This window comes from Mirounga leonina, unplaced genomic scaffold, assembly GCF_011800145.1.
Source record: "Mirounga leonina isolate KUSES-001 unplaced genomic scaffold, KU_Mleo_1.0 Mir_53, whole genome shotgun sequence".
In the NCBI taxonomy this organism is placed as follows: domain Eukaryota; kingdom Metazoa; phylum Chordata; class Mammalia; order Carnivora; family Phocidae; genus Mirounga; species Mirounga leonina.
Genome location: NW_023270807.1, coordinates 65,432,001 through 65,457,809, shown reverse-complemented (window position 1 = coordinate 65,457,809; position 25,809 = coordinate 65,432,001). Strand labels below are relative to the sequence as shown.

Below are 25,809 nucleotides of genomic sequence, written 5' to 3'. Positions count from 1 at the left end.
GAAGGACAGAAACCCTGGATACCCTACAATTAGAGGTATCAACATGAACTTACAGATTTAAATATATGTAATTTAAATTTACTATATTTATAAATATATACACTTGTATTATGTAATATATAAAAACATGTATGTAGTATATACTTGTATATACATATATGTATATTTGTGCACATGTCTGTAATTTATACATATGCCTATACATATTTACACAGATACATATGCAAATGTGTGCGTGTCTTTTGAGTGGGCTTGGGAGCAGCAACATCCCCCTCAATAGCAACAGACACACCTAGTGCCCAGACCTTGGCTTTTATATCATTTTCCACTAAAAAGAACCAGGATCCTTGGAGAAATGATTGATCTCAGGGCTGGGGCAGGCAAAGAACATGATGAGCTTAGAACATCTTGTGCCAGAAATCAAGGGAAGTGTTCAAAGAATGATGAGGACATGTCCAAAGAACACAGGAGCCAGGCTGAAGGGGCTCAGGTGAAACTTGGGACAATTTGAGCATCAAAATAAATAAGGACTGTAACAGATTACATCCCATTTAATAAAATAGAAAGCCAAGACCTCATACTGAGAGAAATAACTAAAAAAGTTCTAAGTCTGATAAAGAACAGGATATTTACATAGTTTCAAAGTATCTCCCACAAAATGTTCATCGATTAAAAGAAAAAAGATCACCTTCATAGGGGAAAAGCCCAGAAGATGCCGCTTTTAACCAAGGTATGGCAATAGAGATCATTAGCAATGGGACAAATTGATATTGTGTGCCACCTGATAGGATGCAATGGAAAGAACCCACCATCATCACTTCTGTGATATTTCTGCATGTATTCATTTTGTACCTTCAGTCAACAAACATTTTCTATGTCATAGTTTCTGGGGGTCAGGTGATTGTGGTTGAAGTCAGAGTTGGTTAGGGTGACAGTCAACTTACAAGGTTTAACCAGGGCTGGAGAATCCACTTCCAAGCTCACTCAACATTGTTGGTAGGCCTCAGTTTCTCACTGGCTGTTGGCTAGATGCTTCAGTGGCTATGTAGACCTATGCATAGGGCTGCTCATGACACGGAAGCTTGCTTCACACAGAGCAAGTGATCCAAGAGATTACTTCACAACTTAATCACTTCTGCTACATGCTCTGCATCACAAAGATCAACTCTGGTATCAGGTGGGAGAAGAATGTATAAGGGTGGGGATAACAGGAGGTGGGCCAATTTGAAGGTTGGCTATCACATTGCTGAAGGTTCATAACCTGAAGATAATCATGAAACCCAAATCCTTGGCTACTCCACAAAATAATTGGCCTGTATCTGTCGAAGTGACAAGGTCATGAAAATCAAGGAAGAATGGGGAACTGTTGCAGAGTGGAGAGACTAAAGCAACCTGACGACTAAATGCAACGTGAGATGCGAAACCAGATCCTTTTGGAATTAAGGACATTACTGGAACAACTGGCAAAAACTTGAATGGGGTCAGGGGATTAGCTGGTAGCAATGTATTGATGTTCATTTCCTGATTTTACTAGATTGTAAATTGTGATTTTGTTGGAGAATGCTCTTATTTATAGGAAATGCCCACTCAACTGCTAAAGAGAGAGAGAGAGAGAGAACATCAGGTCTGAAACTTACTCTCAAATGGTTTGGGGAGGGAGATGTTCTTCTGTAATTGCAACTTTTAGGGAAGTTTGAGATTGTTTCCATATTAAAAATGGATATGAATTATAAAGACCTATTACAGAAATTTAAGTGTGTAAGGGAGAAAATCCTAATTCTACTATAGGTAGAATTACATGATGGTAATTTTTTGTAGGTAAAAAATGTGTGAATATTGGTAATTCTATATGGTTCAACTTAATACAAGAATACCCCAATAAACTAATCAGTATCAAAGATAATGAAATTATGGATTTCAATAAAAAGACAAAACAATTCACAGTGCCCTTTAGAGGAACTCTCTCCTGCAATCACCCACTCTTTGTCTAGCGTCCCTAGCATCTGCCTCTCTGTAGACCCCCTTCCATCAGCACACAGAGAAGCTGCTGGAATAACTTGATCTTAGAAACAATCCCCTGATTTCATAGTCCCGTCCAGATATGTTCCTATTTCTTTGCACTCCTTCACAGCATTTTTTGAAAGAATGGTTTCTATTCCCCATGTCCTCTCACTCCCCATTTTTCCCTAAACTCACTCTAAATGGGTTTGCAAAGCTACCACCCATAAACGTTTGCTCATCAAGGCCATCAATAACTTTCCTGCTGATTTTTCTGTCTTCAACACTGCTGCCCACTCCCTCCTTCTTGAGACTTCTTCTTCTCTTGGCTTCTGTGAAACCACATTTCTCTTGAGTTTCCTTTTTTCCTCTTTGCTTGTATCCTCGCCCCCTACAACTCACCCTCCAGAAAACATGCACAGTCATTTTTTACAGATGTGAACTGGAGCATGCCACTCTACAGAAAACCCTGCAGTGCCTTCCCACCAGATGGAGGAACACTAAGGTCTCGTGGGAGCTCCTGTGAGATCTGGCCCCTACCCGTGCCTACTCCATCCCATAGGCATCCCTCTGGCCTCTCACTCAGTCTTCTGCCTGCTTCTCAAACCTGCCAAGCTTGTTCCTACCCTGCTCTTCCATGCAAGTCCTCCCTGCTTCAAACATTCTTCCCCAGTCATCCCAGGGCAGATGCCTCGTCTGCATTCCAGTCTCAGCTCATGTGTTAATTCCTCAAAGAGACTTGCTCTCAAAACCTAATCTAAAACAGACCCCCACCCTCACCTGCCCCAATCTTTCTCTCCCATCATGCTGGCTTGTGTTCTTCAGAGCATATATCCTAATAGGAAACGATCTTATTTATTCATTTATTTGTTCAGTGCTTGTCTGCCTACCCCGGAACACAAGCGCCCCGAGTGTCTTGCCAGTCTTGTTCTTTACTGTATCTCCAGTGTCTAGGACAGTGCCTAACACATAGTAGGTGCTTCATAAATATTTGGTGAGTAAATGAATCACCTGCTTTCTGTTTCAAACTGCTACTGATCTCAAGCCGTCAGAGGTGTCACAGCTATGATAACAACTACAGAATCTAAGAGATGACCTTCCTTCCAAGTCACCTTGTCCACACTCAGATCAAATGAAGAACCTCTTCACAACATGGCTGGCAGAAGGTTATCCAGCCTCTGCCTGAGCACTCTCAGTAATGGGAGAACTCACGACTTTTCATAATGGAATATTTCCATGTCATTGCTGAGAGCTCTGTGTTGGAAAGATTTTCTCTTCAGTGACCCTAGATCTTCTTCCCTCTACATTCCACTTATATTAGTCCCTGAAGCAACTTAAAAAAGCCCCACTTCACCTGACAGCAACTCAAATATCACTTGAGGGAGTGATCACATGACTCCGAATTCTCCTCCCAGATAAATACTCGCAGCTATCTCAACACTTCATGTGACATGAAAAATGAACCAACACAGCATCTGAGAAAGGCCTGCAAAATCTTAGCAACTTGGTTTAAAACAGTGAAACCTTTCTGACATCTTATCTGAAAAATAAAACGTAAGAATGCCCTTCAGTATTCAGAGAACACAGTGTGATTTCTCATGACGGTCCTGTCCTCTTAACGCCTGCTCCCCTGCCTCACAGCCTTCCCGACACTGAGGGAACCACAGCAATCACAGGCCCAGGAGTGTCTCCTCTGAGACAAACACCCATCTCTGTCAACATAGGATTGTGGCTCTATGTTCTCAGTTCTGCATAAGTTCTACATTTTAATAAGATGAGACACAACTCTTGCGATGTCACAATCTGCTAATGAGCTTTGTGGCACAGACTCTTTGCCAAGGGCATTAAACAATTTATTCTCTGAGGAAAAAAACCAGTTTGGATCTGACTCCCTTTTGGGCTTTCATTGTGTGTGGAGTGCGGGAGGAAGAACAGATGGTTGTGGTTCAACAGGCAACAGTCTGGCGCATATCTGTACCCTGTGACTTCCGTAACAGAGTAAGCACTCTATAAATACTATTGAAAGAGCGAGTGAGTGAATGGAGGAACCAGTGAACCAGAGGGTCTCGGAACTAGTGCTCTAGTCGGAGCTCTCCTTTGACAGATGAGGAATTAAGGCCATGACAGGGGATTCAGAGCCCAAAAGTGTCAGCTGCGGGACCAGACCCCAGGGCTCCTGGCTCTCAGGCTTAGAATACTTGCCACAGATTCATGCTGCCTCTCTTACTGGGCTTCTGTGCAAATGAATTTCCAGCTAACTGAATAGGCACAAAGGACTTTTTGCTTTGAGTAACTAGGTCACTGTAGATGACTTCTTCATATCCGGCTCCCCAAAAATGATTATTTTAACCAACACAGTAAGCCCACCACCCTTGGCAGTGACACAGTTAAGGACTGGATGTGACCTGATCCTGGCCACTGAGGCATGAGGGAAAAATCTGCTAAGCAAATTTGGAGCTCCCTGGTGCTAAGGAGACACAGGGAAAACATCCCTCTTTTCCTCTGGGCACTACCATGTCTGACGGTGGCACATGGACCTGCTGTAGCCATTTTGCTACCACTCTGAGGATGAGGCTACACTGAGGAAGGGAGAGCAGAGAGAGAGAAAGAAACTGGCGCTTCATGATCCCATGAAGCTCCTCAACCAACCAGCTCTGAAGCCTGCCCTATCTGCAATCCTTCAGTGAAGTGAAATTATAAATCACCAGCTGCATTAGGTGTTCTGTTATTTGGACCTGAAAGTATCCTGAGAGGTTCAAACCATTTTTTGACAGAAACCTTTAAAAAGAAAATATTTGCTTCCTTGAGCTCTTAAACAATAAAAAACCAGAAAATAAACATTTCTTCAACCAATCAGGGATTTCATTCTGCTGGCAAGGACTGAGCAAGGTTGTGATGTAGTAATGTTTTGTTTGCCTTGGTGCTGCATGTGACATACATGGTCAAGCATTCTATGCCATTAAGTTCTCAAACTTTTTAGTCTCAGGACCCCTTTACACTCTTAAAACCATTCCTGAGGACCCCAATAAGCCTTGGCTTATATGGGTTACATCTACTGATATTTATCATATGAGAAATGAAAACTAAGAAATTTAAAAATATTTGTTTAAAATAACAGTAGAAAACCTGATAAATGTTAACATAATATGTTTTAATGAAAAATAGCTACATTTTCCAAAACAAAAGAAAACTAGTGACAACGCAAGTAATGTCTGACATATTCATGATCTCTTTAATGTTTTAATTAAGACATTAAATTCTTAAATTTGCATCTGAATTCTTAAATCTGCGTCTGGCTGAATCTGTCATGATATGTTGTTTTGGTTGAAGTATATGAAGTATATGAAGAAACTCTGACCTCACAGAGATGTGTAGTTAGAAAATGAAGGAGTGTTTTAATAATCGTTCCAGATAATTGTGAATATTTTTCTTTGATACGGCACTATAACTTGACAAGTTTCTTTTTTTTTTTAAAGATTTTATTTATTTATTTCCAAGAGAGAGTGCATGCGCGTGCGTGAGCGCACAAATGGGGGAAAGGGGCAGAGGCAGAGGGAGAAGCAGACTCCCCACTGAGCATGGAGCCTGATGTGGGGCTCAATCCCAGGACCCCAGGATCATGACGTGAGCCCAAGTCAGACGCTTAACCGACTGAGCCACCCAGGCGCCCCTTGACAAGTTTCTTAAAGGCTAATTGCAATGGAGATGTACAACACAATATCAACATTAACAAAAGTTTGGAAGAAGCTGATTCCAACCCTCAAGGATGACTCTGAGGGGCTCAGTGGGGGAAATAATTGTAGATGTGGTAGAAATAGCAAGAGATCTAGAATTAGAGGTGGTGACTGAAGATGGGACTGAATTGCTGCAATCTCAGGAGAAAACGTTAACCTCATGAGGAGCTCCATTCCTGAGATGGAATCTACTCCTGGTGAAGATGCTGTGAAGACTGCTGAAATGCCAACAAAGGATTCAGAATATGACATAAACTTAGTTGATAAAGCAGCATCAGGATTTGAGAGGACTGGCTCAAATTTTGAAAGAAGTTCTACTGTGGGTAAAATGCTATCAACAGCATCTCATGCTACAGAGAATCATTCATGAGAGGAAGAGTCCATCAATGTGTCAAAACTTCACTGTTGTCTTATTTTAAGAAATTGCCAGAGCCACCCTAGCCTTCAGCAACTATACCCTGATCAGTCAGCAGCCATCAACATCAAGACCCTCCACCAGCAAAAAGATTATGACTTGTTAAAAGGTTAGCATTTTTTAGCAATAAAATATTTTTAAGTTAAGGTCTGTACATTGTTTTTGTAGACATGATGCTATTGTACACTTTATAAACTACACTGTAGTGTAAACATAATTTTTATATGCACTAGGAAACAAAAAATTCATTTGAATTGCTTCATTGCAATATTTGCTTTATTGAAGTGGTCTGGAACCAAACGCATAATATATCTGAGGTATGCTCACAATTTTATTTAGAGTCCCCAAAAAGATACCTAAAATAACATTTTGCTCTTTTTCTATCTGTTAAACATTTACTGATTCTTCTGAGATTATCAGAATGTTTTTCCTAGCTCTATTATTAAAAATAAATGTATCTAACATATTAACTGTAGTCAATTTACTTTTCTGTTTTCTAACCAAATCATAATGTAACTATCAATTTAGCTATTCATCTTTTGAAATAAGCCTAAAAGTTTTATTTTCAAAGAAATATCACTTTGAGGTACAGTGCTGGTTGACTTTAACAGTAAGTAACAAATTCCTAACACAATTATACACAGTAAAACAAAATGGTTAAGAAAGTCAAGATAGTCTCAATCCCTTTTTACTTCTGGAGAAGGACAAGATACATTTTATTCAGATATTCTGGGGCTTAATTAGTGCTTTGGTGACATCACACATACACAGTAGAAACCATGATCCTCTACTAATGGATATAAACCATCTTAAGAGAGTTTTTTTTTTTTTACAAACTAATGGAAAGTGGGTTTGAGAGGAAAGATTTTTAAAAATGGAAAAATTTGGGGCGCCTGGGTGGCTCAGTTGGTTAAGCGACTGCCTTCGGCTCAGGTCATGATCCTGGAATCCCTGGATCGAGTCCCGCATCGGGCTCCCTGCTCAGCGGGGGGTCTGCTTCTCCCTCTCCTGCTCCCCCCTCTTGTGCTCTCTCTCTCACTCTCTCTCTCATATAAATAAATAAAATCTTTCAAAAAAAAATGGAAAAATTTTCATTCTTTTCAACTGAGATCAAACTGCCATAATTTTTTTTAATCATAAGATTCTAAGAGTAAGGTAAATATAAAAACAAAGCAAAACTTTTAGAGCTTCATGTATTTGAAAACAACAGACAAATGGAAATCAGGAAGTCATGGTTCTATTCTTGACATGCTGATCATGGGATTCTAAGAGCTAGTTACATATGGGGAAGGAATTCTTTTGAAGAATTCTTTTGAAGAGCTTCAGCAACTTGGTAGCAGCAGGAAACTGAAAATCAGAAAGTATGGCTCAAGATAGTGACATAGATCATTCCCAACTTCAGTCCCCTTTGCAAGACTGACTGGCAAATATGCATAGACAAGACAGCAATGTGAAAATCTCAGAACCCAGGGATGAGGCTGAAGCACCCCCCTGGAAAACAAGGCTGAGAAGGATGACCTTAGAAAGATTAAGAGGAGTGGCTACACTCTGACCGCACTGCCCCTTCCCAGGCCAGCACAGTGCTATACCAACAGGGGCCCCCAGGGGTTTCTACAGTGGGAGGGAAAAAGAGCCCAAAGTGGACATCCAGGTCCCCCAGCACTGCAGAGTCCTTCCCAGGAGGCGCATTTGGATCTTGCCTCACCGGGGTCAAAGGAACTCTGCAGGCCTGGACTACTGAGAATCAGAAGCAGGGAAGGTAGGCAGGGTTTACAGTAACCAGTGCTCAATTTTGGCAGACCACATTTCTCTTTGCAGCTGTGCCCCAGCAGAGATCCTAGGCAGTGGCTGTGCTTATCTGCATTGCCAAGCTGGTGGCCCTGTCTGTCTACGGGGCTTGGTGGGCAGTGGAAATAAAAGGATACTAATTAACATCACGAAAACATATGAATGTGTAATACTCACTGGTAATAGTAAATATATAATCAAAGTCAGATTCTCTAATACTGTATTGGTAGTGTGTAATTCATTTGCAACTCTAGTTTAAAGGTTAAAAAATAAATGTGTCTAAAAAACATAACTATAATAACATGTTATTGGATATATAATATAAAAAAGATGTAAACAGTAACATTGGTAACCTAAAATGCAAAGGGGAAGAGATGTTAAAGTATGAAGTTTCTGTATGCTATTGAAGTTGTTGTTGTCATTTAAAAATAGATAACAAAAGGAGTCAAACCATACTACTACAAAAGTCATCAAATCACAAAGGAAGACAGCGAGAGAGGAAGCAAGGAACAAAGAAAGTACAAAACAGAAAGCAATGAACAAAATGGCAACAGTAAGTCTTTACCTATCTTTAATTACTTTAAATAATTGGATTAAATTCTCCCATCAAAAGATATAGAGTGGCTAAATGGATAAAACACAAGATCCAACAATATGCTGCCTACAAGAAACTCACTTTAGTTTTAAGGACACACATAGACTGAGAGTGAAGGGATGGAAAAAGATATTTCAAGCAACTGATAACCAAAAAGGCAGCAGCAACTTTAAGTTAAATATGGTCAAGGGGGCGGAGCAAGATGGCGGAGGAGTAGGAGACCTGGATTTTGTCTCCTCTCAGGAATCCAGCTGGATAGGGATCAAATCATTCTGAACACCTACAAACTCAACAGGAGATTGAAGAAAAGAATAGCAACAACTCTCTCATCAGAAAAGCAACCACTTTCTGGAAGGTAGGACGTGCAAAGTGAATCCGAGGCGTTATTCGGGCGGATAGACGGCGGGGGAGGGGCCTCCGTTGGCCGCTTCTGGCAAGTGATAGAACCACGGAGCACAAAATCAGAACTTTTAGAAGTTGGCTCCGCTGAGGGACGTCACTCTGGTGGCTAAGCGGGGGGTGGAACCCTCCGGGACAGTGTGGTCTCAGGACCCTCGGGGTCACAGAAAGACCGGGGGTGACTGAGTGTGGCAGAGCTCCCAGGTAACGGAGCAGGGAAGCCGGCTGCAGAGGCAGAGCCCAGGCGTGGGCTCTCAGCTTGGGGTTGTCATAAACCGTGATCCACAGCACAGTCGGGCCCCTGCTCCTCCAGCAGGGACCCAACAAGCAGCAGATCTGGGGAGACTCACCTTCCTCCCCCGGGAGGAGCCGCGCGGGAGTGCACCGCAGGGATCTGCTGGGTTTGGAGACTCCACACCGAGTCGGGTGCCAGAGATAGAAACGTGGGGTCACAGGCCAGGTGAGCACGGAGTGCGGCCGGAGACAGGGGAGCCGGGAGTGAGTGGCTGCTTTTCTCTGGGGGCTCACTGAGGAGCGGGGCCGCGCGTTCTTGGCTCCTCCGGGGCAGAGATTGGGAGGCTGCCGTTTTCACTCTCCACCTCCAAAGCTGTACGGAAAGCTCGCAGGGAACAAAAGCTCCGGAGAGCAAACCCGAGCAGATTACTTAGCCGGGAGGGGGCAAGGGCGGGGCAATTCCGCCTCCGGCAAAGACATTTGGAAACCATGGCAACAGGCCCCTCCCCAGAAGATCAGCGAGAACAGCCGGCCAAGACCAAGTTTACCGATCAATGAGAACGGCAGAACTTCAGCGCTAGGGGAATACTGCATATAGAATTCATGGCTTTTTTACCATGATTCTTTAGTCTTTCAAAGTTAATTTTTTTTAACTGTCTTTTTTTCTTTTTTTTTTGAATTTTTCTTTTTCCCTTCTTCAATCAACATCTTATTAATCCCTTTTTTTAAAAAACATTTTTATTTTTTATTTTTAGAGTCATATTCTAGCCCTTCATAGTAGTTACCCGTATTTTTGGCATATATATATAAGTTGTTCTCTCTTTAAAATTTTGAGATAGTTTCTTCTAACAGATTAAAATATACCCTAAATCTCTAGTATATGGTTTTTTCTACTCCCCTGCCTGATCACATTCTCTCCCTTTTTTTTTCTTTTTTCTTTTTTTAAATCCTCTTCTTTCTTTTTTCAAACAATTTCTTATCAATTCCTTTTATAAAATTTTTTACAATCTCCATCTTTACAGTCATATTCCATCCCTTCATCATATCAACCCTTATTTTTTGTACATATATAAGTTGTTCTTTCTTTAAAATTTTGGGAGGCACTTTCTTCTAAACGACCAAAATATACCCCAAATCTAGTGTGTGGCACTGATCTATATACCAGCCTGATCATATTTGACCACATTCTGTGTTTTTTTGTTGTTGTTGTTTTGTTTTGTTTGTTTTTGTTTGTTTTTATCTTTTTCTTTTTCTTCTTTTTCTTTTTCTTTTTTCTCTCTTTCCATTTCTTTTTCCACTGCTTCAGGTCTTTTCTGATTTGTTTAGAGTATATTTTCTGGGACGTTGTTACTCTGCTAGCATTTTGTTCTCTCATTAATCTATTCTCTGCACAAAATGACAAGACAGAAAAAATCACCTCAACAAAAAGAACAATAGGTAGTACTGACTGCCAGGGACCTACTCAATACGGACATTAGTACGATGTCAGATCTACAGTTCAGAATCATCACTTTAAAGATACTAGCTGGGCTTGAAAAAAATATGGAAGTTATTAGAGAAACCCTTTCTGGAGAAGTAAAAGAACTAAAATCTAACCAAGTAGAAATCAAAAAGGCTATTAATGAGGTGCAATCAAATATGGGGGCGCTAACTGCTAGGATAAATGAGGCAGAAGAGAGAATCAGTAATATAGAAGACCAAATGATGGAAAATAAAGAAGCTGAGAAAAAGAGAGATAGACAACTACTGGATCACGAGGGCAGAATTCGAGAGATAAGCGATACCATAAGACGAAACAACATTAGAATAATTGGGATCCCAGAGGAAGAAGAAAGAGAGAGAGGGGCAGAAGGTATAATGGAGCAAATTATAGCAGAGAACTTCCCTAATTTGGGGAAGGAAACAGGCATCAAAATCCAGGAAGCACAGAGAACCCCTCTCAAAATCAATAAAAATAGGTCAACACCCCAACATCTCATAGTAAAACTTACGAGTCTCATAGACAAAGAGAAAATCCTGAAAGCAGCTCGGGAGAAGAGATATGTAACCTACAATGGTAGAAACATTAAACTGGCAACAGACCTATCCACAGAGACCTGGCAGGCCAGAAAGGACTGGCAGGATATATTCAGAGCACTAAATGAGAAAAATATGCAGCCAAGAATACTATATCCAGCTAGGCTGTCACTGAAAATTGAAGGAGAGATAAAAAGCTTCCAGGACAAACAAAAACTAAAGGAATTTGCAAACACAAAACCAGCCCTACAGGAAATCTTGAAAGGGGTCCTCTAAGCAAAGAGAGACCCTAAAAGCAACACAGACCAGAAAGGAACACAGACAATATACGGTAAAAGTCACCTTACAGGCAATACAATGGCACTAAATTCCTATCTTTCAATAGTTACCCTGAATGTAAATGGGCTAAATGTCCCAATCAAAAGACACAGGCTATCAGACTGGATTAAAAAACAAGACCCATCGATATGCTGTCTGCAAGAGACTCATTTTAGACCCAAAGACACCCCCAGATTGAAAGTGAGGGGGTGGAAAACCATTTACCATGCTAATGGACACCAAAAGAAAGCTGGGGTGGCAATCCTTATATCAGACAAATTAGATTTTAAACAAAAGACTAATAAGAGATGAGGAAGGACACTATATCCTACTTAAAGGGTCTATCCAACAAGAAGATCTAACAATTGTAAATATCTATGCCCCTAACATGGGAGCAGCCAATTATATAAGGCAATTAATAACAAAAGAAAAGAAACACATCAACAACAATACAATAATAGTGGGGGACTTTAACAACCCCCTCACTGAAATGGACAGATTGTCTAAGCAAAAGATCAACAAGGAAATAAAGACTTTAAATGACACACTGGACCAAATGGACTTCACAGACCTATTCAGAACATTCCATCCCAAAGCAACGGAATACACATTCTTCTCTAGTGCCCATGGAACATTCTCCAGAATAGATCACATCCTAGGTCATAAATCAGGTCTCAAATGGTACCAAAAGATTGGGATCATTCCCTGCCTATTTTCAGACCACAATGCTTTGAAACTAGAACTCAATCACAAGAGGAAAGTCGGAAAGAACTCAAATACAAGGAGGCTAAAGAGCATCCTACTAAAGAATGAATGGGTCAACCAGGAAATTAAAGAAGAATTAAAAAAATACATGGAAACCAATGAAAATGAAAACACAACTATTCAAAATCTTTGGGATGCAGCAAAGGCAGTCCTAAGAGGAAAGTATATAGCAATACAAGCCTTTCTCAAGAAACAAGAAAGGTCTCAAGTACACAACCTAACCTTCCACCTAAAGGAGCTGGAGAAAGAACAGCAAATAAAGCCTACACCCAGCAGGAGAAGAGAAATAATAAAGATCAGAGCAGAAATCAATGAAATAGAAACTAAAAGAACAATAGAACAGATCAATGAAACTAGGAGCTGGTTCTTTGAAAGAATTAACAAGATTGATAAACCCCTGGCCAGACTTATCAAAAAGAAAAGAGAAATGACCCAAATCAACAAAATCATGAATGAAAGAGGAGAGATCACAACCAACACCAAAGAAATACAAACAATTATAAGAACATATTATGAGCAACTCTATGCCAGCAAATTAGATAACCTGGAAGAAATGGATGCATTCCTAGAGATGTATCAACTACCAAAACTGAACCAGGAAGAAATAGAAAACCTGAACAGACCTATAACCACTAAGGAAATTGAAGCAGTCATCAAAAATCTCCCAACAAACAAAAGCCCAGGGCCAGATGGCTTCCCAGGGGAATTCTACCAAACATTTCAAGAAGAATTAATACCTATTCTTCTGAAACTGTTCCAAAAAATAGAAATAGAAGGAAAACTTCCAAACTCATTTTATGAGGCCAGCATTACCTTGATCCCAAAACCAAAGACCCCATCAAAAAGGAGAATTACAGACCAATATCCCTGATGAACATGGATGCAAAAATTCTCACCAAAATACTAGCCAATAGGATCCAACAGTACATTAAAAAGATTATTCACCACGACCAAGTGGGATTTATCCCTGGGCTGCAAGGTTGGTTCAACATCCGCAAATCAATCAACGTGATACATTAACAAAAGAAAGAACAAGAATCATATGATCCTCTCAATAGATGCAGAAAAAGCTTTTGACAAAGTACAGCATCCTTTCTTGATCAAAACTCTTCAGAGTATAGGCATAGAGGGTACATACCTCAATATCATAAAAGCCATCTATGAAAAACCTACAGCGAATATCATTCTCAATGGGGAAAAACTGAGAGCTTTCCCCCTAAGGTCAGGAACGCGGCAGGGATGTCCACTATCACCACTGCTATTCAACATAGTATTAGAAGTCCTAGCCACAGCAGTCAGACAACAAAAAGAAATAAAAGGCATCCAAATCGGCAAAGAAGAAGTCAAACTCTCACTGTTTGCAGATGATATGATACTTTATGTGGAAAACCCCAAAGACTCCACCCCAAAACTGCTAGAACTCATACAGGAATTCAGTAAAGTGGCAGGATATAAAATCAATGCACAGAAATCAGTGGCATTCCTATACACCAACAACAAGACAGAAGAAAGAGAAATTAAGGAGTCGATCCCATTTATAATTGCACCCAAAACCATAAGATACCTAGGAATACATTTAACCAAAGAGACAAAGGATCTGTACTCAGAAAACCATAAAATACTCATGAAAGAAATTGAGGAAGACACAAAGAAATGGAAAAACGTTCCATGCTCATGGATTGGAAGAACAAATATTGTGAAGATGTCAATGCTACCTAGAGCAATCTACACATTCAATGCAATCCCCATCAAAATACCATCCACTTTTTTCAAAGAAATGGAACAAATAATCCTAAAATTTGTATGAAACCAGAAAAGACCCCGCATAGCCAGAGGAATGTTGAAAAAGAAAAGTAAAGCCGGTGGCATCACAATTCCGGACTTCCAGCTCTATTACAAAGCTGTCATCATCAAGACAGCATGGTACTGGCACAAAAACAGACACATAGATCAATGGAACAGAATAGAGAGCCCAGAAATGGATTCTCAACTCTATGGTCAACTCATCTTTGACAAAGCAGGAAAGAATGTCCAATGGAACAAAGACAGTCTCTTCAACAAATGGTGTTGGGAAAATTGGACAGCCACATGCAGAAGAATGAAACTGGACCATTTCCTTACACCACACACAAAAATAGACTCCAAATGGTTGAAAGACCTAAATGTGAGACAGGAGTCCATCAAAATCCTAAAGGAGAACACAGGCAGCAACCTCTTTGACCTCAGCTGAAGCAACTTCTTCCTAGAAACATCGCCAAAGGCAAGGGAAGCAAGGGCAAAAATGAACTATTGGGACTTCATCAAGATAAAAAGCTTTTGCAAAGCAAAGGAAACAGTCAACAAAACCAAAAGACAACCGACAGAATGGGAGAAGATATTTGCAAATGACATATCAGATAAAGGGCTAGTATCCAAAATCTATAAAGAACTCATCAAACTCAACACCCAAAGAACAAAGAATCCAATCAAGAAATGGGCAGAAGACATGAACAGACATCTTTGCAAAGAAGACATCCAAATGGCCAACAGACACATGAAAAAGTGCTCAATATCGCTCGGCATCAGGGAAATCCGAATCAAAACCTCAATGAGATACCACCTCACACCAGTCAGAATGGCTAAAATTAACAAGTCAGGAAACGACAGATGTTGGTGGGGATGCGGAGAAAGGGGAACCCTCCTACACTGTTGGTGGGAATGCAAGCTGGTGCAGCCACTCTGGGAAACAGTATGGAGGTTCCTCAAAAAGTTGAAAATAGAGCTACCGTATGATCCTGCAATTGCATTACTGGGTATTTACCCCAAAGATACAAAAGTAGGGATCCGAAGGGGTACGTGCACCCCGATGTTTATAGCAGCAATGTCCACAATAGCCAAACTGTGGAAAGAGCCAAGATGTCCATTGACAGATGAATGGATAAAGAAGATGTGGTATATATATACAATGGAATATTATGCAGCCATCAAAAGGAATGAGATCTTGCCATTTGCAACAACGTGGATGAAACTGGAGGGTATTATGTTGAGCGAAATAAGTCAAACAGAGAAAGACATGTATCATATGATCTCACTGATATGAGGAATTCTTAATCGCAGGAAACAAACTGAGGGTTGCTGGAGTGGGGGGTGGGGTGGGAGGGATGGGGTGACTGGGTGATAGACACTGGGGAGGGTATGTGCTCTGGTAAGTGCTGTGAATTGTGCAAGACTGTTGAATCTCAGATCTGTACCTCTGAAACAAATAATGCAATATATGTTAAGGAAAAAAAAAAAGAAGAAGAAGAAGAAGGTAGCGGGAGGGGAAGAATGAAGCAGGGGAAATCAGAGGGGTAGACGAACCATGAGAGACGATGGACTCTGAAAACAAACTGAGGGTTCTAGAGGGGAGGGGGGTGGGAGGATGGGTTAGCCTGGTAATGGGTGTTGAGGAGGGCACATTCTGCATGGAGCACTGGGTGTTATGCACAAACAATGAATCATGGAACACTACATCTAAAACTAATGATGTAATGTATGGGGATTAACATAAGAATAAAAAAATAAGAAGAAGAAGAATTAAGCATCTTTAAATGGAAAAAAAATGGTCAAAAGAGACAAAGAAAGTAATTATATAAAGGTAAAGGGGATCAAGCCACCACAAAGATAAAAGAATTGTAAATATTTATGTGCCCAACATTGAAGCACCTAACTATGTAAAGCAAATACAGAACTAAAAGGAGAGAGAAACAGCAACACAGTAATAGCTGGGAACTATTGAACATAATAAAAATTATAATAATAATAATAAACAATAAAGTGCATAGGAATAAGGAAGTAAAAGATCTATACAATGAAAAGTATAAAACACTGGTAAAAGAGATTGATGACAAATAAGTGGAAAGATATCCCATACTCATGGAGTATAAGAATTAAGGCTGTTAAAAAGTCCATACTACCCAAAGTAATCTCTAGATTTAATATAATCCCTATCAAAATTCCAATAGCATTTTTCTTTACAGAAATAGAACAAACCAACCCTAAAAGTTACATGGAACCATAAAGTACCTGAATAGCCAAAGCAATCCTGAGAAAGAAAGGCAAAGCTGAAGGCATCACACTATGATTTCAAACTTTTTTACAAAGCTACAGTAATCAAAACAGTATGGCATTGGCATAAGAACAGACAGATAGACCAAGAGAATCGTATTGAAAGCCCAGAAATAAACTCATGCACATACAATCAACTAATATATGACAATGGAGCCATTACTCTGGGAAGAAGACAATCTCTTCGATAAATGGTGCTGGAAAAACTGGATATTCACATGCAAAAGAATGAAATTGGACCCCTATCTTACACTGCACACAAAAATTAACTCAAAATGGATTAAAGACTTCAATGTAAGAACTGAAACCATAAAACTTCTAGAAGAAAACACAGGAACAAATTTCCCTGACATTGGTCTTGGCAATGATTTTATGGATATGACACCAAAAGTATAAGCAACAAAAGCAAAAATAAATACACCAAACTAAAAAGCTTCTATATGGCAAAAGAAATGATCAACAAAATGAAAAGGCAACTTATAGAATGGGAGAAAATATTTGCAAACCACACATCCAATAAGGGATTAACATCCAAAATATATAAGAACTCATATAACACAGAAGTAAAAAACAAAAAAACAAAAAAATCCAAACAACCCAATTTAAAAATGGGCAATGGACCTGAACAGATATATTTCCAAAGAAGACATACAAAATGGCCAACAGGAACACAAAAGGACCTTCAGCTCAGGTCATGATCCCAGGGTCCTGGGATCGAGCCCTGCATCGGGCTCCCTGCTCAGCAGGAAGCCTGATTCTCCCTCTCCCACTCACCCTGCTTGTGTTCCCTCTCTCACCGTCTCTCTCTATCTGTCAAATAAATAAATAAAATCCTAAAAAAAAAAAAGAAATTTGAGTTGCTACCTCTAAAACTGAAAATAAACTACAGGTGATCCTTGAACAACATGGGTTTGAACGGTACAGGTCCACTTGTAGGCAGTTTTTTTTTTTATATAAATATAGTATAGTACTATAAATATATTTTCTTTTCCCATGATTTTCTTAACAATTTCTTTTCTTCAGCTTACTTTATTGTAAGAATATAATATATAAAATATAAAACATACAAAATATGTGTTACTCAACTTTAAGTTCTCAGTAAGGCTTCCAGTCAACAGTAGACAATTAGTAGTTAAGCTTGGGGAGAGTCCACAGTTAAACACAGATTTCAGACTGTGCAGGGCAGGGGGTGTTGGGGCACCCCTAACCCCCATGTTGTTCAAGGGTCAGGTGTATAGTCCAAAACTTACAAATAGTTGTCATTTGTCTTGCCATTTGCTTCATATGGGCTAACCCTGGTACTTCTCCCTCACACTTAATTGTGGCATGACAGTCCTAAAAGAGGTAAAACTATTAAATATTGACTAGTACTCATTCATAATTTATTTAATGCTTACTATGTACCAGGTATCTTCCCAGGGCCCGGGAATTCAAAAGTAGATAAGCCCAGCCCTCAAGTAACTCATAGTCTTTTTATTTATTTATTTACTTCTGAATTTTTTTTTTTTTTTTAAAGATTTTATTTTTAAGTACTCTCTACACCCAACGTGGGCCTCGGACTCACAACCCCAACACCAAGAGTCGAATGCTCCACCAACTGAGCCAGCCAGTCATCCCTAGATTGGTTTTAGATTAAAAATACCATATATTAGGGGCATCTGGGTGGCGCAGTCAGTTAAGCATCCGACTCTTGGTTTAGGCTCAGGTCGTGATCTCAGGGTCGTGAGATTGAGCCCCATGTTGGGTTCCTCGCTCAGCGCAGAGTCTGCTTAGGACCCTCTCTCCCTCTCACATAAATAAATCTCTTTAAAAAAGACCACATATTGGGTTCTATTTACCAAGGACTTTCTATTCTCATAAAACTGGGAGGGAATGGCAAAAGGATGTTTATAAAATACGAGCAGACTTCTAATTATGAAAACATAATGCAACTGATTTCCATGGTAGTATTCCTCAAATTTCTTCATAAGACCATAAGGAAAATGAGTGATAATATAAAATGATAAATAAGGAAAATTATTTCTATAACATTAAAAGACGACTGACGCCTGCTGGTGAATATTAAACACGATCAGGACTTAATGGGATTTGCACTTCATTTTTTATATTATGTGTTACAGCACCAATGGATTCTGAGTAACACATTGGGTAGTTCAGCTATGTTTAAATAAGAAATCAGAAGCTTTTTCGTCTTTCAACCAAAAATTTATCTCAACTGAGAAGACTTCTCATATATGATCAAAGGAGGCAGGGGCCACAAATACATCATACCTGAGCACCTACATTCTCATTGTGCAAAAGGAATGGCTGTGGGGAAGCCACGGTGACACAGCACGAGGCTCAAACATCATCCCATCTGCCCAAAACCATCCCACTCAACTTCCATACAGAAAACTGATGATAATTGGGTAAACTAACAAAATAACAAAAGGTTAAACAGTTACAAAATGTGATTCCTGTATGTAGAGCGAAGAAAACCATGAGTAATATCCCTCACATGGCCATATCAGATATCCAAATCTGCTCAGGATTAACCTGCTTGCTTGTATACAAAATAAGACAGTGTTTTAAGGGCTAAAAATACACTTAAAGCTCTAATAAATTCTTCATCTCTATCAGCAGTTGAAGGATTTTTTGTCCTCTAATCTGAACATGGGTCTCCAGAAAAATGTAAAAGCACGTATAATAATCTATTTAACTTGGAACCCCTTTGGAGAAAGAAATTTAACTTGCTTCTTTTTTAAATCAAGAGCAAATAACAACAACAACGAAACCCCAAACTTAAATTTATCTAATCTCTGTAATCTAAAACCTCCTGAGCCCCAGATAAATCATCTTGTATGTGCTATTACTGTCATAAATGAAATGCCTTAGCCCCCAAAATTAAGTCTGTCATGTATCTCCAATCCCAGTAACCCACTGCCAGATCTAGTCAACCAAACTAGAAAACACCTGGCCTCTCGCATGTTCCTCACACCCAATCCACTACACAGAGTCTTACCAAGTCCTACCAAGTCTTATAGATTCTACCTTCGCAAAATAATCCCCCTTCTTTATTTCAACAGCCAAGAGCAGGCTCCAATCCTTTTCTTGTCCTGTTTCCAACAGATACATTGTTTATCTCCCAGCCTCCAATCCATTCTCCATGCTATTTCCAGAGTGACCTTTCTAAAATGCAAATATAAGCCTATCACTCCCCTGATTAAAACCCACTTGTAGGATAAGGGTCACGCTCTCTCACTTGGCATCTTCACTTGATCTTGTTCTTACCTGCCTGTGTCTCTGATTGACAATCCCCTTACATTAGACATAGAATTATGTATGGATCTCCAAAAGCGGTGCATGGTCTGGAGCCTCTGCCCAGAGCCCTCTTTGTCTTCTTCAACCAAGTAACTCCATCTTTCCTTTAGAATCTAGCCTGAGAATAATGCCTACCCAGGAATCTCTGTCTGATTTGGGTTCTTCTCTGCACCCCCAAAGCCTCCTCTGCTAACAGCTTCATAACACCTACCCACCACCTAGAAACACTGACCCCATGGGTCAATGCAAACCCTCAGAGGCAGGGACTGTATCCCTTTCAACTGTGCACTGCAAACACACAGTTGTGAGCATGCATTGAATATCTGCAATTTAATGCCTTTAATGTTTTATGAGTAAGGTAAGAGCTTACCTTACAGAAGTTAACCTCACGTTACCCAAGAGCTATGTTCCTGAAAACAACACAACAAAACCCATGTTAAGGGGGTACTTAAGACCTCATGTGAACCTGTGAAAACTCCCATAAATGGGAGTCACCAAAATAAAACAGGCAATATACATAATTTAAAAATACACAATAAAGTCATTTTGATACCTTAATTAATAACATAAGTACCTACAATTAAATTTATATTTACTATTCCTTATATGCTAGAAATCTTTCAGGATAGCCCTCCCTGAAAGTTTCACCAAATTCACCTTGTTCCATTAAGTTTATCTTAACATTGTAGGCAGATGCCATTGTAGATAACATTCAAATAAAGAGACATTCACTTTATCTATGTATCTAATGGCTCTTTCATTCTGACTTTCAGCTGCAGCTTCCTGCTACCTCTTCCCTTTACAGGCCCATCCTAGCTCTTGATTCATTTTACATAATGAGAGTATATTTTTCAAGGCCTGCATTTACTTTACCCACTATGGACGTACCACAGAACAGTCTCTCATCCCTTCCTGACTCCTTTTCTTCCTGACCTCCCTTCTCTGTTTCTAATTATTCCCAAGAGAATTCACTCACTCACTTACTCTGTCTCTCTCTCGCTCTCTCTCTGTCACACACACACACACACACACACACACACACACACACACACATTTTCATTCAATCAACAAACATTCTTTAAATGCCTACATGCCAGGAACTGAGCTAAGTTTTTTAATTCATATGGTGCCAGAGAAGGTGCATTCACGTGAATCCAACCTGTGACTATTATCTACAGTAAGAAATGTGCTTTGCATAGCAAACCAACATACGGCTGTATTTATGCAGAGAAAGAAAATTCCACTTATCAAGACAACTATACTTTGTGCCATGCACTGGAATTCTCTTTTGGATTCAGTTCAGTTTTATTTTATTTCACCGTGTGGGAGGCCCACTCGATTAATTTCGTGGCCCACTTATGAGTAAGAATTACAGTTTGAAAAGCACTGTTCTTTTTTTTTTTTTTTTTAAGAATTTATTTACGTGTCAGAGAGAGAGAGTGAGAAAGAACATGAGCGGGTGGGGAGAGGGAGAAGCAGGCTCCCTGCTGAACAAGGAGCCCGACTCGGGGCTCGATCCCAGAACCCTTTAGCCTGGGGTCATGACCTGAGCCAAAGGCAGATGCTTAACTGACTGAGCCATCCAGGTGCCCCTGAAAAGCACTGTTGTAAAATACATGAAGGAAACTTGCATTTTGGAGAAGTTACTGTATTAAAAAGAAAGAAAAAAAAAAACAGTTAAAACTACCCTGGAGGGATGGAGAGAGGATGGCGAGGGAGAGGAGAAGGCCAGAGAGAGGAAGGTAGAAGTAAAAGAAATATAGAAAGGGAGGGAGTGGACAGAAAGAGATCATTTAGGAATAGAAAAGATAAAAAGGAAAAGCTAAAGAGGGTAAAAAAGAAGAAAGAAAAGTAAAGGCCAGAAGGAAAAAGGGGCAGAGACTGTCATGGTAACTTCTGGGGTGAGGAAGAGGTCACAGACTGGCCTCCTTGTCACCTTTCATCTCCCAAGTGTGGAGGGAATTAGCTGATTAATCACTGATCACTGCCTCCCAACTGCTCTAAATCCTTAAACCTTTAAAACTGTACTCAGGGTGTTTACGAAAGGTGACAAGTGTTACCCATTAAGGTAGAAATACTGCGCCGGCAGCCCAGAGCCCAGAGCATTGTCTGCTGGGCACTAGATGAGATCGTGCAGGGGACCCTAGAGAGAGCCTCGCATATTGGGAATACAGTACGGAAAACAACTCATGAAAAGAAAACAAACTTGAGTTCATCACGGCCACTGTGCCATGCTCATCTCAGCAGTGTGAAAAGGTGCGCTAATTCTCACTGTGTAAAAGCACCCTGTGATTCATGAAGCGCATCCCCTAACAGAAACCCTTACCCGGGGACATTCACTCTAAGGTCAGTAAATGCTTCTTACTGTGAAATGGACTTAGGGAATAAATTAACCTGATGGTCCTAAAAGAGTAAACATCCTTATTTACCTTATATTACATTTCAGCTCATCCTGTGTTGGACGAACCCTAAGTTAGATAGTATTTATCCAAACTCTATGTATTATATTTTGAACCATTTCTTAGAGGTAGTTTTTAAATGAGTGAGACCTATTCCTCGCTCAGAATAGTAGGCACTAATAATATGTGTGTTCATGTTCTTTTTAACCTACACTGATTGGCATTTGTTGCTCAGTTAAAAACTCGTGGAGAACTGGTAGGAGTGTAAAATGAGAACAGGTTGGTCTTGCATGGATACAGTGAATCACTGCTGGGCCACACATCACCCTGCCTGCCCTGGCACAGCCAGTCCTTCCACTTGGGGCCTTCTCACTCTGCATTGGGTCACAGGGGCAAGTGGAAACAGGAGAGAGAAAAAAAAAAGCTAAAAATCTGGTGTGCTTGCTTGCTTTTTTCTTCCATCAGAAGGGAACAAAGAAGTAGGGGAGGGCAGAGGGCTTATGAGTAGGAAACAGAATAAGGGGAAAAACTAAAGAATGTTCAAGGATAGGGGGAGAAAGGAGCCACTGGGAGGGTGGCTGAAAACCAGGGAGATGCTGGTGAGGTGGGCTTCTAGGTAGGGATGCTCAGGGCCTTTTACAGACTCTAAGAGTAATGGGTGGTGGGGGAGACGAGATTTGGGACACTTCAACAAATATTTACTGAGCATTCAATTTAACATATTATTCTGGGGGCAGCCTAGAATGGGCTGCCTTCTAGGAACTTATAACCTAGTAGGATAGCAACCATCGTAAATAGCAGAAGTGCTGTTCTGATAATGGCTAAATGGCCTCTATACCGGGCTTCACATCAAGCAAACTATCCTTGCTCAAGAAGCATGTCTACATGGGGGACAATATACTGGGTGTCTATATGGGGGACAATATGCTGGGTCCTGGGAAAAGAATAAAGGTTTATTATTTTAAATATTATATTTAAATACGAAAACAAAATTCAATATTAACAGAGCAGAAACATGTCTGCATGCAGAGATGTCTACAACCCAGATGAGGTCAGAGGATCAACGTGAGGGCTGTTCACACTAATTACTCAGTATTTCTACCACTGTGGTTATACAAGCAGCTGGTAACATGAGGCATGTATAGTGATGGGGAGCCAGCCTGTCTGGGTTTGAATCCTGGTTCTTCCACTTGCTAGCTGTTTGACTTTGAGCAAGTTACACAATTTCTCTGTGCTTCAGTTTCCCTATCTGTACAATGAGGATGATAGGAAGATAATAGGGTTACTATGAGAACTGAGTTAATTCAGGTTAAGGTCTTAAGTGAGTGTCAGTGAATGTCGGCTGACGTCATTTCTCCCTAGTCGCCACCCATACACTCAAGGAGTGGTAAGAGTCAAAGGGAGGGGCACACTCAAATGAAATACAGCTTTGAGTATTTGGGCTAACAGTGTAGACATGGACCAGTTTGGATTCAACATCCACTTTTAAGAAATGTCCCCAGAATCTTGGATGAAGAATGTCCAGCTAGCCCATCCAGGTTTCTGCACCTCCATACGTATCAGGGGCCCATGCTACACTGGCTTGTCAGTTGTTTACCGTTGATATTTTTACATTTGGTGTTGTATTGACCTCACATTTAGAAAAGGAATATTGGTTTGCCTCAGGATTTTAAGAAAAATCGGTAAGACTGCAAATTATTGGAGATGAGTAGGCACACTACTGTTTTAAAATATCTTAGAACCTAAAACATAACAAGATGAGGATTTCAATAATCTCATATAAATCTAATTGCTCTTGGTTTTGGCATAGCTTTCAAAATCTAAAAATGAATAGTTGACATTTTAAGATTCTAGTTAGAGAATTTCAGTTTAAAGCAGGCACCCACGCACATACACAAAGACACCCCCCCCCCAAAACAACCACAACAACACTCTTGGGCAGTTGCCATGACAACACAATGCTGAACCTACTGGGCTCTGTTATCCTGTTGAAGATGTTGTGCAAAAAGACACTCATGTTAGATTCTTTACTAATTAAGTGCAAAGGTTAAAAAAAATTCTAGATCCATAAGGTTTTCATATGGTCTAGGACTCAGAAAAGTAAATACTAAACATTTTAAGAAAAGAATTTAAAAGTAATTACTGCAAGGCCAACTACAGACCAAAGTAGATGCAATATGGAAGAAAACACAAAATACTTTTATTTTGTATGCTCTAGTCACTTCATCTTTTTCTCCCAAGTTGTGCCATACTATTTTAATGGAATAATCAATTTGTATAATATAATTTAGTTAACAGAGTCTATTTTTTTACTAACACATTTAAACACTTTCCTTTTCTGGCCAATCTATTTCAATTCATTTGGGAGCCCAAACTTCCATTTGCTAATTAGACTTAAGAAAGAAAAAATGGTCTCTAAATTAATAGGAGTTTATATATTTAAAAAAAAGAAAAAAAAACAGTGATGGGGAGAGAAGGGAGAGATAAGCAGCCCTTCTGGGAGGCTGTGATTAAACACTGTCCCATTCCTTCCCCTTCTCGGATTAGTCATCTCTGCCTTCTTTGGAAGTTTCTCTCTGTCTCAGCTGCTAGACTCAGATCCCCTCAAGACTCAGTTGAAGGCCTTTTTCCACTCTATTCTCTTTTCCAAGGTGGTCTAATCCCTAGTCAGTGGCTTTTTTTTTTTTTTAAAGATTTTATTTATTTTTCAACAGAGAGAGAGAGAGAGACAGCGAGAGAGGGAACACAAGCAGGGGGAGTGGGAGAGGGAGAAGCAGGCTTCCCGCGGAGCAGGGAGCCCGATGCGGGGCTCGATCCAGGGACTCCAGGATCATGACCCGAGCCGAAAGCAGTCGCTTAACCAACTGAGCCACCCAGGCGCCCCCCTAGTCAGTGGCTTTAATTATTACCCATAGGCATGCGCATCCCCAGAATGAAATGACTATCCCCATTTGTATCCCCAGAACTTCCAGATTAGTTGGCCCAACTGCCTCCTAAACACGGCCACCTGGATGCTACTGTAAATGCGAACTGCATCCTCCCATAGCACTCCTTACCTCAGTAAATGAAAGCTTGGAATGGTCCTACCACAAGTGTACTCAATACCTATCTGCTAAATGAATAAATGTATCAGTCAATCAATCAATCAAACCTGTTACACAAACCAAAAAATCTAAGGGTCATTCTTGATAAGGACTTCTTTCTCTCCCTCCATGATGAATCAGTATCCAGGTCCCATTTCACCTCCTAAATATTCCCCAAATCTATTCCATTTCCTAACTCCTCCTAGCCACTACTCTCCAAGGCTCCAGTCTTTGCCTGCATTATTATAACCACCTCTTAATTATCAATCAGGAACATGCAGATGTAGTACACAGAGACGTTAGGCAATCAATATTGATCAAAAATGTATTAAACAATCTGATAAAGTTGCTCTAAGAAAAGGGAAGAGAGTACTTGCTAAATGTCAACTATATGCAAGGCACTGATCTAGACACCTCACGTATACTACCTCATTTAATATCCACAGCGACCCATTTTCTAGAAGAAACTCAACTGGGCATATGGCATCAGGAGCCTTTCCTGGTCACAACCTTTGCTTTGTTTGGTCGCAACAAGCAGAGAATAACGATGAAGATGATGATGATGGTGGTGGTGGTGGTGGTGATTACAATTTACTGAGAACTTTTTCCAGATACTGTTTCTCAGCATTTTGAATGCATTATTGCATTTAAGCCTACCACCCTCCTACAAAGTAGGTGC

At 40.2% G+C, this 25,809-nt stretch overlaps 1 protein-coding gene across 7 annotated transcripts in view; it reads right to left on the bottom strand.

Annotated features, from left to right (window-relative positions):
- FIG4 (FIG4 phosphoinositide 5-phosphatase) overlaps positions 1-25,809 on the bottom strand; it is a 128,594-nt gene that overhangs the window by 15,892 nt on the left and 86,893 nt on the right. For 2 of the 7 annotated variants that reach the window (XM_034991793.1, XM_034991794.1), the window contains exon 23: positions 20,019-20,058. The exons of 4 other annotated variants lie outside the window; for them this stretch is intronic. In XM_034991793.1, coding sequence (XP_034847684.1) covers positions 20,040-20,058 — 19 coding nt within the window. In that variant the 3' untranslated portion in view covers positions 20,019-20,039. Of the gene's footprint in view, positions 1-20,018; positions 20,059-25,105; positions 25,160-25,809 lie in introns of those variants that run through there. One more of the 7 variants, XM_034991795.1, reaches the window with a different exon arrangement.